The sequence below is a fragment of the Macrotis lagotis genome, chromosome X, assembly GCF_037893015.1.
Source record: "Macrotis lagotis isolate mMagLag1 chromosome X, bilby.v1.9.chrom.fasta, whole genome shotgun sequence".
Classification (NCBI taxonomy): Eukaryota; Metazoa; Chordata; class Mammalia; order Peramelemorphia; family Peramelidae; genus Macrotis; species Macrotis lagotis.
Window position 1 is genome coordinate 111,040,728 of NC_133666.1, and position 16,288 is coordinate 111,057,015.

Consider the following 16,288-nt stretch of genomic DNA (forward strand, 5'->3'; position numbering starts at 1 on the left):
ACCAGCATGTATTTTTTGATAATTTTTTCTCATATGCCCATCTTCTATCCTTACCAAAGTATCTTGTATGTTTGATAAGCTCTAATTGGTTGTTTTGATTATATGAAGCAGTAGAGTGAAGCAGTAGAACTATTGTAGAACAGATTGAAAATTCCATTTTTATGTCTACTGCTAAATTGTGGGCTTGATGTCCCTGTATTAGACTATCTTCGGTAATTAATAGAGTGATAGACATGTCATTTATTAAAGCAATATTCAAATCCAGAGCTATGTTTATCATACATTAGCATTGTTACTGTCACTGTTGAGATTTTTATAGAAGATCAAATTATTGTAATTACAGTAATCATTTCACTTGAACCAGAACTCTGACTTTCACGGTAACAGTTGCTGAAAAGTGAAATGAAGATTCATAGATAAGGTATTAATATAAAATTTATTTTCTCTCTTTCTAATTTTCTCTCTAATTGATAATTGTTAAAAATATTTCTACTGCTGTAATAGTAACATTTATTTGTAGTAGGTTCTACAGTAGCCTTTTGTTTTTAATTCAATGGGGTAATATAATTGCATTAAGAAATAAAGCTTATATTTCATTCTAGGTGATTTAATAGTATTATTTGAATAATTAATACTTAAGTTCAACTTCATGAAAAAATATGTCATGACTTTTCTCTCTTTGATAGTTTGTTATATCTTAGGTTACATCTATAGAAATGAAAATATACAATATATTGATTAGTATATCTTTTCAGTCCTAACAGGGGTTTTACTGAAATGCACTGTATGAGTGGCCACTCCAATTTTGTTTCTTGTGTGTGTATCATACCATCAAGTGACATCTATCCTCGGGGACTAATAGCCACTGGTGGAAATGACCACAATATTTGCATATTTACACTGGATAGTTCAGCACCACTTTATATTCTGAAAGGTCACAAAAACACAGGTAGGTATTTTTCTTGTTTTTTTTTTTTTTTCACTTTAAAGTTTTATCCTCTCCATATTGCATAAAACACATATTTTCTGGTCATTAAGAGTCATATTTTTGATTTTGCTTTGATCACTGTTACAATGATTATAGTTTTCATAAAGTATTTTAAAATATTTCCATTTTGTTTTATTGCTGTGCTAATTTCAGCATTTTATTCATTAATAGCTAATTGGTATAAAACTGTGCACCCTGGTTTCTTATATGTAATTATACTTGAAATAGCATTAAAATATACTTGGTTACTTTGTCAAATTTTATAAAAGATCACAATTTAGATCTGGAAGGGTCCTTAGAAATCATCTAGTATATAATGCCACATTTTAAAGGAAACTGAGAACCCCAAAGTTTGTGGCTTTGCCAAGGATATACAAATTAGTAAAAATAGCAGAAATCAAGTTATAAACCAGGGATTCTAATTTTAAATCTAGTATTCTCTTCACTTCACTTGAAGTCATGATAACATATCTCCCTTTCTTAGTTTTTAAGAATCTTTCAGATATTAAAGTAGAAATGTTTGAATTTTAAGTCACAAGAAGATAATTTGGATATTTGTTCTTAAAACTTGGTAGAAGCATAGTTTGTTTATGACCTAAGGCCACAAAGACAGCAATTTTTTGTGGTTTAGTGAATGGAGTGCTAGGTAAACCTAGAGTCAGGAAGACCTCAGTTCAGATTTGGACTTAGTCACTTGTTAGTTGTATGATAGCAGACATAAACCACTTATTCCTTTTGTGCCTCAGTTCTTCATTTGTAGAATTAAGATATGGGCAACTAGGTGGCACAGTGGATAGAGCACTGGCCTTATTAGGACGATAGAAGTTCGAATTTGACCTCAGACATTCTACACTTACTAGCTGTGGGACCTTAGGCAAGTCACTTATCCTGATTGCCTTGCATTCAGGGCCATCTCCAGTCAACCTGGTTCCTATCTGGCCACTGGACCCAGACGGCTCTGTAGGAGAAAGTATAGCTGATGACTTAGTACAGCTCCCCACTCACTTAAATTCAATTCATGTGCTTGTCATGGCCTCACCTCCCCTGATGTCATGGTCTTTTTCAAGAACAAAGGACAAAGTTCAGAAAAACATCAAAATTAAGATAAAAATAGCATCTGCCTCTCAGTATAAATTAAGGCAATAGTTGTAAATTACTTTGTAAATCTTAAACTACTATATAAATGCTGGCTACTGTTAGTGATATTTTTTGGCAATCTTCTAAACATATATATGTGCCTAAATATATAATAATTATAAAGAGGACCTGTAATGTTATGTATCATGATTCACACAGGTGAATGTTTCTTTTTTGAGAAATAGAGTTGGAGAAATAAATATCATTAGCAGTTTTGTAGGAAAAATCAAATATAGTAAATATACGTATTTAGTAAAATATATGTATTTTAGTGTGTGTTTATACACACACTAATACAGATATATTAGTTTTTTAACCCAACAGCTTTCTTTTTCTTAAGTGATAATTTTCTATTATCCTTTGAATGGATATACTCAAATAAGCATTAATTTTGATTACTGGAAAATCTATTTTTAAATGGTATTATTTGTCATTATCCTTGATATTTTCTGTTTCCTGTTAATTCAGTCCTTATCTCTTTTTTTTGGTTTTTAGGATTTATTAAATTCAAAAAAATTAAAATATGCCAGTATATGCAAATCTAAAGAATTTAGTAATTTTTTTAATCTTTAAAATAATCTGAATTGTTAGAGGACTTTAAATTTCTTTCATTGAACTTCTGCAAATTCATTGAAAAAATTGGTTTGTTTTTTAAATATATGGTATATATAATTGCAGAGAGAGGGGTTTCATTTTTTCCCATAATAGCCTCTTTTCTAGCAAAAAAAATGATTTATATATTTGATGGGTTTTGTTACTGTGCTGTGAAAAGCAGGATTAATTTGAGGACAGATGATTGGATCCCTTTACCTTCTAGGAGGTTTAGCTTAAAGAATTGAATAAGACTAGATGTATTTGCTTAAATGATAAATTTAAAATCACTGGACATGTTTCCTGCAAAGTTCTTTTTCAAATGAAAAACTCAGGTTCTACAAGTAGCCATATTGAATGCTGAATTTTTTTCTTTTTAAAATATAAAATCAGACGGGAAGACAGAGAAATATGTAAAACTATTGACTGAATTTTTTTTCTTCCCAGTTTGTAGCCTTTCATCTGGAAAATTTGGAACATTACTTAGTGGCTCATGGGACACCACAGCCAAAGTCTGGCTCAATGACAAATGCATGATGACCTTACAGGTATAGTAATTCTGTGTGAATTGTCAAGATAATAAATAATTTAATATCTTGTTTAACTGTTATATGATCATTCTTTGACCCCTTAATTGTGTGATCATTCTTTTGCCCCTTAAATTGATTCCACTCTTATTCACAGGGTCATACAGCAGCTGTATGGGCAGTGAAGATTTTACCAGAACAAGGTTTAATGTTGACTGGATCAGCAGACAAAACTATTAAACTTTGGAAAGCTGGAAGGTGTGAAAGAACATTCTCTGGTAAGAGGAAACAAATTTGCTTTAGTTTATTGCACTTTGAAGATTAAGTAGATATACCTAACTAGTGAGGATACTAAGTAGATGGCATAGAATAGTTAAAATAGTACCAGATTTGGAATGAAAATAACTGAGTCTGAATCTGGCTTTTGTCACTTTTATGGATTTTACTTTATTAAGCAAAGTAAGTCACTTTATCTGGGTCTGTTTATGAACTGTATTACACTGACTATTTTGTTTATGTAGTTAGGTTGGAAGAGGGCATAACCTGATCACTGTTAGATGAATCATGGAGAAAATTCAAAATTCCTTGCTATTTAAATTCATCTTATCTATCTGGTAGTACAGGATTTATTTTATTTTTTTTAAACTTATTTTTATTAAAGATATTATCTGAGTTTCACAATTCCCTGCCACGGAAGGCACTCTGTCAGTCTTTACTTTGTTTCCATGTTGTACCTTGATCCAAATTGGGTGGGATGAGAGAGAAATCATATCCTTAAAGAAGAGAAGTCTAAGAGGTAACAAGATCAGACAATAAGTATCTGTTTTTTCCTAAATTACAGGGAATAGTCTTTGCACTTTGTTCAAACTCCACTCCTTATCTGGATACAGATGGCACTCTCCTTTGCAGACAGCCCCAAATTGTTCCCAGTTGTTGCACTGATGGAATGAGCAAGTCCTTCAAGGTTGAACATCACTCCCATGTTGCTGTTAGGGTGTACAGTGTTTTTCTGGTTCTGCTCATCTCACTCAGCATCAGTTCATGCAAACCCCTCCAGGCTTCCCTGAAATCCCGTCCCTCCTGGTTTCTAATAGAACAGTAGTGTTCCTTGACATACATATACCACAGTTTGCTAAGCCATTCCCCAAGTGAAGGACATTTACTGGATTTCCAATTCTTTGTCCCCACAAACAGGGCTGCTATAAATATTTTTGTACAAGTAATGTTTTTACCCTTTTTCTTCATCTCTTCAGGGTATTGACCCAGTAGTGATATTGCTGGGTCAAAGGGTATGCACATTTCTGTTGCCCTTTGGGCATAGTTCCAAATAGCTCTCCAGAAGGGTTGGATGAGTTCACAGCTCCACCAACAGTGTAATAATGTCCCAGATTTCCCACAATCCTTCCAACAATGATCATTATCCTTCCTGGTCATATTGGCCAATCTGAGAGGTGTGAGGTGGTACCTCAGAGAAGCTTTAATTTGCATTTCTCTAATAATTAATGATTCAGAGCACTTTTTCATATGGCCATGGATTACTTTGATCTCCTCATCTGTAAATTGCCTTTGCATATCCTTTGACTATTTGTCAATTGGAGAATGGCTTTTTGTTTTAAAAATATGACTCAGTTCTCTGTATATTTTAGAAATGAGTCCTTTGTTGGAATCATTAGTTGTAAAGATTGTTTCCCAATTTACTACTTTTCTTTTGATCTTGGTTACATTGGTTTTATCTGTGCAAAAGCTTTTTAATTTAATGTTATCAAAATCATCTAATTGGTTTTTGGTGATGTTCTCCAACTCTTCCTTAGTCATAAACTGCTCCCCTTTCCATAGATCTGACAGGTAGAGTAGTCCTCAATCTTCTAATTTTCTTGTAGTATTGTTTTTTATGTCTGTGTCCTGTAACCATTTGGATCTTATCTTGTTAAAGGGTGTGAGGTGTTGGTCTAATCTAAATTTCTTCCATACTAACTTCCAATTATCCCAGCAATTTTTATCAAAGCAGGGAGTTTTTATCCCAATGGCCGGACTCTTTGGGTTTATCAAACAGCAGATCACTATAATTGTCTCCTGCTTTTACACCTAGTCTATTCCACTGGTCCACCACTCTATTTCTTAGCCAATACCAAACAGTTTTGATGACTGATGCTTTATAATATAATTTTAGATCAGGTAGGACTAAGCTACCTTCTTTTGCACTTTTTTTCATTAAGCTCCAGGATTTATTTTTAATGTGGTTCTTGAAGGTAGAATTTTAAATCTTTTAATTATTAGAAAATTCCTAAAAATGAATGGATTCTTATCTGTTTTCACAGATTTTACATAATTATAGATAAAATAAAAGCAAAAAAGATTTTCTATCTATACTCCTTGGATTAATTCATTTTTCAGAGTTAACAATTGTCTCAAGTAGCATTAGGAGAAGCTCCTTATATTTTTTCATTAAAAGCTGGGGGAAGGGGGGCTAGGTGGTGCAGTGGATAGAGAGCACTGGCCCTGGAATCAGGAGTACCTGAGTTCAAATCTGCCTCAGACACTTATTACCTAGCTGTGTGGCCTTGGGCAAGCCACTTAACCTCATTTGCCTTGGAAAAACTTAAAAAACAAAAAAAGCTGGGGGGGAAAATAGGACAAATTAATGACCTTTCATATTCCACATTAAAAAGAAATACTTTAGACTGTTAATTCTGGAAGAAAACAGTTTTGTTGAAGAGCCTTGACAAGAGAAAATTCAATGTAGAATGTACTTGAGTCTCCTATAAATGTGCTCTAAAGAATCCATCATAAGCCATTATTTGCCAGGTGACACAGCTTATATGTTTTCCAAAATTGGTAATTTGAGGTATACCACTGATTTCCTTCTCAAACTACCTCATATTTAACTACTTTGTATCTGGTTGCATTTGTTCTCTTTAGATATGTCCTTGTTGCCTTGCCCATTAGAACAGTTCTTATTGAATAGGAATTGTATCATTTAATATTTGTATACTCAGCATCTAGCACAGTACCAATCACATTGAAGGTACTTATGAATTCTTTATCAGTTTATTTATGGATGGCAGTTGCCTGCATAAAGTCAGTTTCATGTACATAAATTAATTTGTTGTATTGCATATAATGCTCAGAACAACTTAGTCTTTTTAAAAAATCTGATATGTTTAAAAAAATCAGATTTTTTAAAAAATCTGATGTGCTTTAACAAAAGATTTTTCAGAATTTTTAGGTGGAAAATGTGATGGAATATTGAAAGAATGCATGTATACTTTACATGAAATTCATTTAAGGTAATGGATTGTTAAAACTACAAACTGATTCCTTCATTTTTCACAGATTAAAATCTTTTTTCTCTAGATCAGTTGTTACTATAATGTATTACATAAATGCTATGTAATAATATAGTCATCAAACTACTGACATTGTTAATTTTTTTCCTTATGTAGGTCATGAAGATTGTGTAAGAGGTATAGCAATTCTAAATGAAACAGAATTTCTTTCCTGTGCAAATGATGCTAGTATTAGAAGATGGCAAATCACTGGCGAGTGTCTTGAAGTATTTTATGGGCATACAAATTATATTTATAGTATATCTGTTTTCCCAAATTGTAAAGGTAAGATTCTTGATGTTACTTAAAAGTACTAATGGACATTTTTCATAAAATAGCTATTTTAAAAAGCCTATTAATGTGTTATTTGACATTTTAGTAACTTCATATCCTACTTAATATTTTATCTTGAGAAAGAGAAAGGTATGTGTTCTATATATGTCTCAATACAAGCTAATGATTAAATATCAGATTAAAAGATCTTAGATCCCAGAAAGAAATTACATGATTTATTTATTGGTGTGTTCTATGGTTTTCTAATGAAATAGCTGAAAATATGGACTGTGAAATGAAGAGGCATAATACATTTTCATTATACTTGGGAAAGAAATTGAAGTATGCATTTTTGCCATTCTGGTTTGAGATTTCAAGGAACAGAACAGAGACGTACTAAGTTGATCTAACTATGGGGTTTATTGGCAGTATACAAACTGAACTGATAGACAAAGGATTGAGTAAGTTGAAAATATTTTTAAAATAATATGAAAATTAGATTGACTCTGACTTTCTCCTCTCTCTCTTGAATTTCAGTTACTGGTTCTGGTCTTATGGTTGTATGTGTTCATAAGAGAGCTGCTTTACCCAGAACTTTTGGCTTGTTTCAGAGGCCAAAACTAGTTAATGCTAGAATTGATTTTTATATTCAGAAGGACAAAGAATGCTAGGGCTTTTATAGAGGCATAACCTAGACACTTCTGGTTGTGCCAATCCTGAGTAGGTTAGGTAGAATAAACAGAGTGATTGATAGAATCACTTTGGAATTCAGGGGCCACCTTTACACACACATTGTAATGTCCATGTGGTATCCATCTGTACACCAGACCCCACCATGGGAAGAAACCTAGTCTAATTGGAAGAGTATAAAAATTATTATAAATTTACTTTGTCATTCACTTTCATTATTATAGCTAATTGTTCCTAAATTAATTTTAGATTTTGTGACAACAGCAGAAGATAGATCTCTGAGAATCTGGAAGCAAGGAGAATGTGCCCAAACAATCAGACTTCCGGCTCAGTCTATTTGGTGCTGCTGTGTCCTAGAAAATGGTGACATTGTGGTTGGTGCGAGGTATTCAAATATCAGTTTAAAGTATTAAGCATTTATTGTTTGCCTAGACTAGCATTATGTATTGTGGGAATATAATAAAACATGAGTCTTGCTCTAATAATAATTTACCCTTGAATTAGGGTAATGGAAGTATACCTGAAAATTAGTGAGAAGAGAATTCTCTTACTGTGTGTAGTATATTGACATAACATACTCTTAAAAAATGAATTATGCAATACATATGATGCAAAAGGCATTTTAAAAGATTGAGATCACTAAACTTGAGTTTATAGACATGAAAGATAAGGTGCATTTCTGGTGTAAACAGAATTTGGGATAAGTTGGGAAAGAAAGTGATGTATATGGGTAATAATGTTTGTCCTTCATTTTTGAAGACGACCACAATATCAGGAAGGTGATGCCATGAGAAGCATATGAATTGGATTTGAGTGAGGGGGTGCTGTGCTAAGTCACCAGCCTCACTTCCTCCTCCAGAGCCATCAGTGTCCATTGGCCAAATATGAATCAGACAACTGGAGATGGCCCTGGATGTGAGGTAGTTAGGGTTAAATGACACTAGTAAGTGGTAAATGAGTCTGAGTTGAACTCCTGTCCTCCTGACTCCCAAGTCCAGTGTACTATCTGCTGTGCCACATGGACAGGTATGACTGAAGTAGAAATTATATATTAAAGCATGGGTGTCCAACCTTTTGCCTTTCCTGGGCCACATTACCTAACTTGTCAGAGGCCTTGTTGGTTATACATTAATTTTGTGATATTTCAGTGTTGGTGCATGCACTCATACATTCTTTCATTTTTGGGTTACATTAATGTGACTGCATGAATGGGCTTGGAGAGTTCCATGAGTTAGGTATACCTGCAATTAGGGAGTATTGGGAAGCACATTTGGATAAATAAAATGCAAATGAAATATTGTAAACTTTGAAACTTTGATAGAAGTCTAATAGACTTCTTGAACTGTTAATCTCCACTGAATCTCCAAGCCCCATGTTGGAGATAACTCCTTTATTTTACAGATGAAGAAAATAAACTTTAGAATCCTTTTCTACTGATTATAGCTACAGGAATAGAGCAAATAAGAACTCGGACATTGACTATGAAGAAAGAGGAGTAAAAAAAGTTTAGAGATTGAATTATTGTAGGAAAGACAATGCTATTAAAAGAAATAGCAAAATCAGGGAAGGAGGCAGATTTTGGGTAAAAGATGAGTTTACAAGGGGCGGCTAGGTGGTGTAGTGGATAAAGCACCGGCCCTGGAGTCAGGAGTACCTGGGTTCAAATCCAGTCTCAGACAATTAATAATTACCTAGCTGTGTGGCCTTGGGCAAGCCACTTAACCCTGTTTGCCTTACAAAAACCTAGACTTTTTTCCCTTTTTATTTTCCTCAGTTATATGTAAAAACAAGTTTAACATTATTTTTTAAAACTTTGTGTTCTGAATTCTCTCTCTTCACACCTCACCCTTTCATTGAGAAAGTTATTTGATATAGGTTCAAAATGTGTAGTCATGCAGAAAATTTCCATAATAGTCACACGTTATGAAAGAAGACCCCTCCCCACACACACACAGAAAAAAGGCTCTAAAAAAATTAAGTAAAACAAATCTTTATTCAGACACCATCAGCTCTCTCTGGGGATCGATGGGTAGCATTTTTTTTTTTATTATAAGTCCTTCAGAGTTGTCTTGAGTCAGCAATGCTGAGAAAAGCTAAGTCATTCACAGTTGGTCATCCTACTCACTACATGTCCTAAGGCATCTGCTCATGTCAATCTTTCCCAATTTTATTCCATCATAATCATATACCATAATTTCTTCAAGCATTTTCTAACCGATGGACATCCCCTCCATTTCCAATTCCTTACCACCAGAAGAGAGCTGCTATAAATCACCTTATAAATTTTTCCTTCCCATTTTTCCATCTCTTCTGGAATACAGAACTTATAGTAATGTTGCTAGGTTCAAAGGGTATGCATGCTTTTAGAGCCATTTGGATATAGTTCCAAATTACTTTGCAGAATGGTTGAATCATTTTAAAAGTGCATTAATGTTTCATTTTTTCCTACATACCCTCCAACATTTGTCATTTTCCCTTATTGTCCTACTAGTCAATCCAATAGAAATACGTACTATTGGGGGCCGGTAGGTGGCGCAGTGGATAGAGCACCGGCCCTGGAGTCAGGAGTGCCTGAGTTCAAATCCATCCTCAGACACTTAATAATTACCTAGCTGTGTGGATTTGGGCAAGCCACTTAACCCCATTGCCCTGCAAAAAACAAAAAACCCCAAAACTTTAAAAGTACTATCTCAGAATTATTCTAATTTGCATTTCTACAAACAATAGCATATTTTTAAAATATGTTCATAAATAGCATTGAAAACCTTATCTGAAAATTGTTTATATCTTTTGATCATCTATCAATAAGGGAATGGCTTTTAATTTTTATAAATTTGACTTAATTTTCTTTGTTTGAGAAATGAGATTTTTATCAGAGAAACTTGTTTCAATATTTTTTCCTCGGTTATTATTACTTAACTCCATCCTATTCCCACCTTTATTTTATCTTAATCTATCTATCTATCTATCTATCTATCTATCTATCTATCTATGTGTTCCTTTCTAACTACTCTAATAAATGAGAAAGTTCTTATCAATTATCAATATTATCTTCCCATTTAGGAAGATAAATTCCCATTTACACTTCAACATTATTAGGTGCCTTATGATTTGCCTTTATTATTTATCGTTTTATGTTTTACTTGAATCTCATAATAAAAATCAAATTTTCTATTCAGCTCTGGTCTTTTTCATCAAGAAAATCTGAGGGGCAGCTAAGGTGCAGTGTATAGAGCACTGACCCTGGAAGTCAGAAGGACCTTAGTTCAAATCCAGCCTCAGACACTTAATTGCTTAGCTGTGTGACTTTGGGCAAGTCACTTAACCCTTGTGTGTGATAAAAATACACTAAAGAAAATCTTCAGGAATTTGTCTGATCAAACGAAAGTTTTTATTTGATTTTCGCAAGAGAAGGGCACATTCCATGTCTCACAAAGGTAGTGAAGATCAAGGAGGTGCCCTGAATCGACAGTCAAGCAAAATTACATGGCCTAACGTTATCCCCTCCTCCTCCCTATCTTCTCTCTCTGTCAATTATGTTCTACTCTTGAAAATCTATCCTAGCAACAAAGAAAAGAATGAAAGGTTTTCATTAAATATTACCTCATCATCCAGATGAGAATTATAACTATCTTATTGAAGTAATGTCTAAGTCTAGTAAAAATAGCTTTATCATAAAGTTCTAGGAACAGTCTCCTATCCCCCCAGTTAGTAAAAATATCCTTATAGAGAAAACAGGTGGCATTACAAGTCTAATTTGGAATGCAAGGTATTTATTCTAAGAATAATCTGAGAATAATGGTTTGTTTTTCTTAATATTTCTTAACCCTAAGAAGACTTCACTAGGGATATTAACTCTAAGAAGGCTTTATTGGGAAAATTCACTCAACCCCATTGCTTTAAATAAATTTTTTTTAAAAAGAAAAATTTTGAAATTCCCCTTTTTTCATTGAAGGTCCATCATTTCCCCTTAAAGAGTATGCTCAGTTTTTCAGGGCAGTTGATTCTTGGTTGTAATTCAAGTTCTTCTGGTCTTTCAGAATGTCATTCCAAGCCTCTGTGAACCTTCAATATAAAAAACTGCTAAATTTTGTGTTATCCTGACTGTGGTTCCAGAATAATTGAATTGTTTCTTTCTGACTACTTGCAATATTTTCTTCTTGACCTTAGAATGCTGAAATTTGGCTATAATATTCTCCTGGGAGTTTTCATTTTGGGATCTCTTTTTTTTTTTTTTTTTAAGATTTTTACAAGGCAAATGGGGTTAAGTGGTTTGCCCAAGGCCACACAGCTAGGTAATAAGTGTCCTGAGGTAGATTTGAACTTGGGTACTCTTGATTCCAGGGCCAGTGCTCTATCCACTGTTGCCACCTAGCCACCCCTGGGATCTCTTTTAAGAGGTAATTGGTGGATTCTTCCCATTTTATTTTACCCTCTGGTACTAGAAATATCAGGGCAGTTTTCTTTGATTATTTCTTGAAAGCTAAAGTGTCTAGGCTTTTTTTTTTTTGATTGTAGCTTTCAGGTAGTCTAATAATTTTGAAATTATCTCTCTTTGATATACTTTCCAGGTCAGTTGTTTTCCAGTGAAATATTTCACATTGTTTCTTAATTTTTCACAAAGTTAGCTGCCCTTTGCTCAGTTCTGTATTTTTTTTAAGAAATTATTTTCTTTATTGAGCTTTTGTATTGTCTTTTCCGTTTGGTCAATTCTACTTTTTAAGTCCTTCTCATTGATTTTTTTTATGTTTTTCTTTCTATTTGACCCTGTTTGATTTTTAAGATGTTATTTTCTTCAGTATTTTGTTTGTGCCTCCTTCACCAAGCTGCTGACTTGATTTTCATGATTTTCCTACATCACTCTCATTTCTCTTGTCATTTTTTTTGATTGTTAAAAATGCTTTTTTGAGCTTTTCCCTGGCCAGAGATCAATTCACATTTTTGGAGACTTTGGTTGTTAGGAGATTTTGACTGTATGTGTGTGTTTTGATTTTCCTTATCACAGTTATAACTGTCTATGCTCAGATTTTTTCTTTTTTTGTTTACTCATTTCCCTAGCCTGTCACTAGCTTTTAATTCTTTGTTAAGTTTAACTTCCAGGATGGAAACTTTTGGGGTTTTTGCAACTATTGTCAGGGACCTATACATTTTCAGTTCTTCCAGGGTAGTATGCTATAAGGAAAGGTGTTTGCTACTCTCCTGGCCTGTGCTCTGGAGTGTGGGAGATTACAAGCTCTCCTTTCTGCCCTGGAATTGTGAGAAAGGTCCCTGTTCCAGCAAGGTCTGTTGAGTTCCTGCTCCTCCTCTTACTGGGATTGTGACCCAGGATTGCAAACCTAGATTTGAGTATGAGCAAAGCAACAAAGTCTTGCCTCACTGATAGCAAAGAAACTCCTTTACCAACTGTGGACTGAGTGCTCTCTGGAAGCAGCTGCCTCTATTTGTTCAGTGGTTCCCAAGGACTGCTCCTGGTCTGCTGGGCACAGTCTGCACTGTAGTGGTGTGCGGTATACAGTGCTCCATTCTCACCCTGATGGAACAGACTCTTGACCTCTGAGTCATCCTTGGTAATCTGAGTTGAGAGGTCTGAAATCCACCTTGTTGCCACTAACCCACGCCCTACTGCCTATTCCTGGTTTACTGGGGTTGGTCCAAACTGGCATAGCCTTCGCTGTACTGTGCTACTCTTATACCAGTGGAAAAGATCCTTCCACCAATCTTCCAAGTTTTCTTAGACTAGAAAATTGTTTCACACTCTCTTTTTGAGGGTTCTGCCACTTTAGCATTTGTTTAGAGTCATTAATTTTAAAGTATGTTGAATAGTTTGGAGGAGAGCTCACATGAGTCTCGGCCTTTATTCTGCCAATGAGTCTAATTTTAGACTCATTGAGGTTAGTCTGATAAGAAATCAAGTACATGAAAATTGTCTTACCAGAAATAGGAATTGAAACATAGACTTCAATAATCTTAGGTTGAGGAGACCTTAAGTAAAGTAGTGACATAAAAATGAATGCTGTACTTAGTGATAAGACCTGGGTTCAAATTTCATATTATCCATTTACTGTGTGACCTGGGGCAATTTCCTTTGTAGGAGGAATGGCAGAGGGGGAAGAGCAGAGAACCAAGGTCCTTGTGATATAGTGGGAAAAGCTGGATTTGAAATTTTAAGACATGGCTCATACCTCTGTTAATAATACCTATATGAGTTTCAGTTTCCTCAGTTGTGAAAGAAAGAGATTGGATAAGACAGTCTTTAAGATCCCTTCCAGGTTTTAAATTCTAAGATCCTGTGACTTTCACAGCTAGGAGGCAGTACAAGGAAAGAGAGTAGAATATAATAAAACTAAGAAGAGAGTAGAATATAATAAAACCAAGAAAGAGTAGTTAAGATAGTTAGGTTCACACTGGCCCTGGAGTCAGGAGTACCTGAGTTCAAATGTGGCCTCAGACACTTAATAATTTCCTAGCTGTGTGGCCTTGGGCAAGCCACTTAACCCCATTGCCTTGGGGAAAAAAAAAAAGATAGGTTCAAGAGAGTATTACTTCAAATAAATAAAAGAGTTTTAAAAAAGTGCTCTTGTGATATCAGGTAGAAAGAGGATTGAGAAAACTTAGTGGAGTTTGGATTTGATTTGGTATCCTAAATTACCAAATAGTAAAAGGAAGGAGATTAAAAAAATAGTAGGAGCAGTTAAGGAGGAAGTAAATGATGACAAATTAGAAGCAAGAGAAATCACTCTCAGAAATTTAGTCTTAGGTGTGGCTAGGTGGCACAGTGGATAAAGCACTGGCTCTGGAGTCAGGAGTACCTGGGTTCAAATCCGGTCTCAGACACTTAATAATTATCTAGCTGTGAGGCCTTGGGCAAGCCACTTAACCCCATTTGCCTTGCAAAAACCTAAAAAAAAACCAACAAAAAAATAAATTTAGTCTTAATAAGAGATATAGGAGAGCAGGGTCAAATGACTGGAGATTTTTATTGTTAAAAGTAACTGAAGTTACTAAGCATGTATGAAGATAGAGGAAATGATTGAAGATGATAAAGAGATTAAATGTGGAAAACAAGTTATCTTGGAAGTAATAAGATTTTAGAGTAAGGTTGGAAATGTTAATTTTGGAGAACAGATAAACTTTTTGAAAGAAAACAGATGTAAAAGTCTATGTTAGACATTATACTATAAATTTAAGGAAGTTTTATGTGAAAAGTGATTTGTTAGTAATATCAAAATAAGGACTTAATAAATTTAGGAATCATGCAATTTTAATCTTGAATCTTTAACAGTCTGGAGATTTATACACAGTAAATCTGGGGCTCAAGATCTACCAGTCTAAGGCTCTCAAGTTACCATCCCTGTAATCTCATTTCTCCATATTTTCCTTCTTTTGAAATAGGGGAGTCTATGCCACTTCTGACTTTTTCACTTACATTGAAATACTCTTTTGCTGGTGATCTCTGAGATTCAAATGAATGAAAAGTAACTTCTCTTTCCACATATGTAGGGTTCTTTCTACTACAGGTTAAAAAATTGAAACCTAGAAAGTATAAACACCTAAAATCATTAGACCAATTATAGTGGGGATCTAGGACTTGAACTTACGTCTCTTGTTTTCTTGAAGTATACCATGAAACCTTTATGGAAATAGATTTTTTTTCTTTTAAAAAATTGTGGTAAAACTTCATATTTAGGGTAATCAGTAAATATTCACATTTGAGTTTGTAATATCAAAATGAGTTTAAGTTAAACTGAGTTTGAAATCCAAAGTATTTATTTTTCTATAAATTGTACCTTTAAATGATCAGGTTTTCTGCCTTTTGCATTGTCTAGAAAGTAATAAAAGATAAAGATACCCAGAGCAATGCTAATATTATTTTTGATTCTTTGAAATATAGATGTATTATATGCACATGCTTGCTACTTTGGCCCTTCAGTTGTTAACTTTTCAGAAATATTTACAGCGTTGCAATTTTAATTTATGAAATCTTCAGCAGATACTAACCTGATGTGAAGCTCATTTATTTATTTATTTATTTTGCAGTGTTAGTGAGTTTATTTGCTTATTTATTTTACAGTGATGGTATTATCAGGGTGTTTACAGAATCAGTGGAACGTACAGCCAGTCCTGAAGAACTTCAGGCCTTTGAAAATGAACTTTCTCAAGCAACTATTGATTCAAAAACTGGTGATTTGGGTGATATTGATGCTGACCAGCTTCCAGGAAGAGAGCATTTGAATGAACCAGGTAAATATTGCTTCCTAAGCAAAAAAATCTTTCCCTTTTGTGGAAGGATTATGGATAATTCATATGGAGGTGACTTTATTGATTTTTTGAAATTATAGTTGAAATTTCAAACAGTAGCTCTTAATCACTAATTTGAGATTTCATACTAAGTAAAAAGAATACTAATGAGTTCCCTCGTTTCTCTTGGTTATCTGTCTTTGAGAAGATAGAAACTTTTATTCTAAATATAAATTCTTGCTTTGTGAAATTTTTTTTGGTTTTGACTCTGGAATGTTAATAAGTTGTATCTTTGCCAAGAAAATCCCATATGGACTCATAGTCAGAAATGCCTGAAAAAAAATGAATTAACAATAACTTTAAAAAATTCTTGAGATAGAATCTTATTGCTCTCTCAAGAATATATAAATGATGTATTTAAAGCTAACCTATTAAAATGAAAAATAGAAAAAGATAACATGTACTACCAGTCTGTTCTTAGTTTAATAATTGGATCAATGATGGTATTTAGTTTTTAA

The 16,288-nt window shown here is 33.9% G+C and overlaps 1 protein-coding gene across 3 annotated transcripts in view; it reads left to right on the forward strand.

The window, feature by feature from the left end:
- PLAA (phospholipase A2 activating protein) overlaps positions 1 to 16,288 on the forward strand; it is a 112,196-nt gene that overhangs the window by 5,287 nt on the left and 90,621 nt on the right. For all 3 annotated transcript variants that reach the window (XM_074200237.1, XM_074200238.1, XM_074200239.1), the window contains exons 2-7: positions 756 to 949; positions 3,164 to 3,264; positions 3,401 to 3,521; positions 6,687 to 6,854; positions 7,782 to 7,917; positions 15,604 to 15,773. In XM_074200237.1, the coding sequence (XP_074056338.1) occupies positions 756 to 949; positions 3,164 to 3,264; positions 3,401 to 3,521; positions 6,687 to 6,854; positions 7,782 to 7,917; positions 15,604 to 15,773 (890 nt within the window). The remainder of the gene's footprint in view (positions 1 to 755; positions 950 to 3,163; positions 3,265 to 3,400; positions 3,522 to 6,686; positions 6,855 to 7,781; positions 7,918 to 15,603; positions 15,774 to 16,288) is intronic.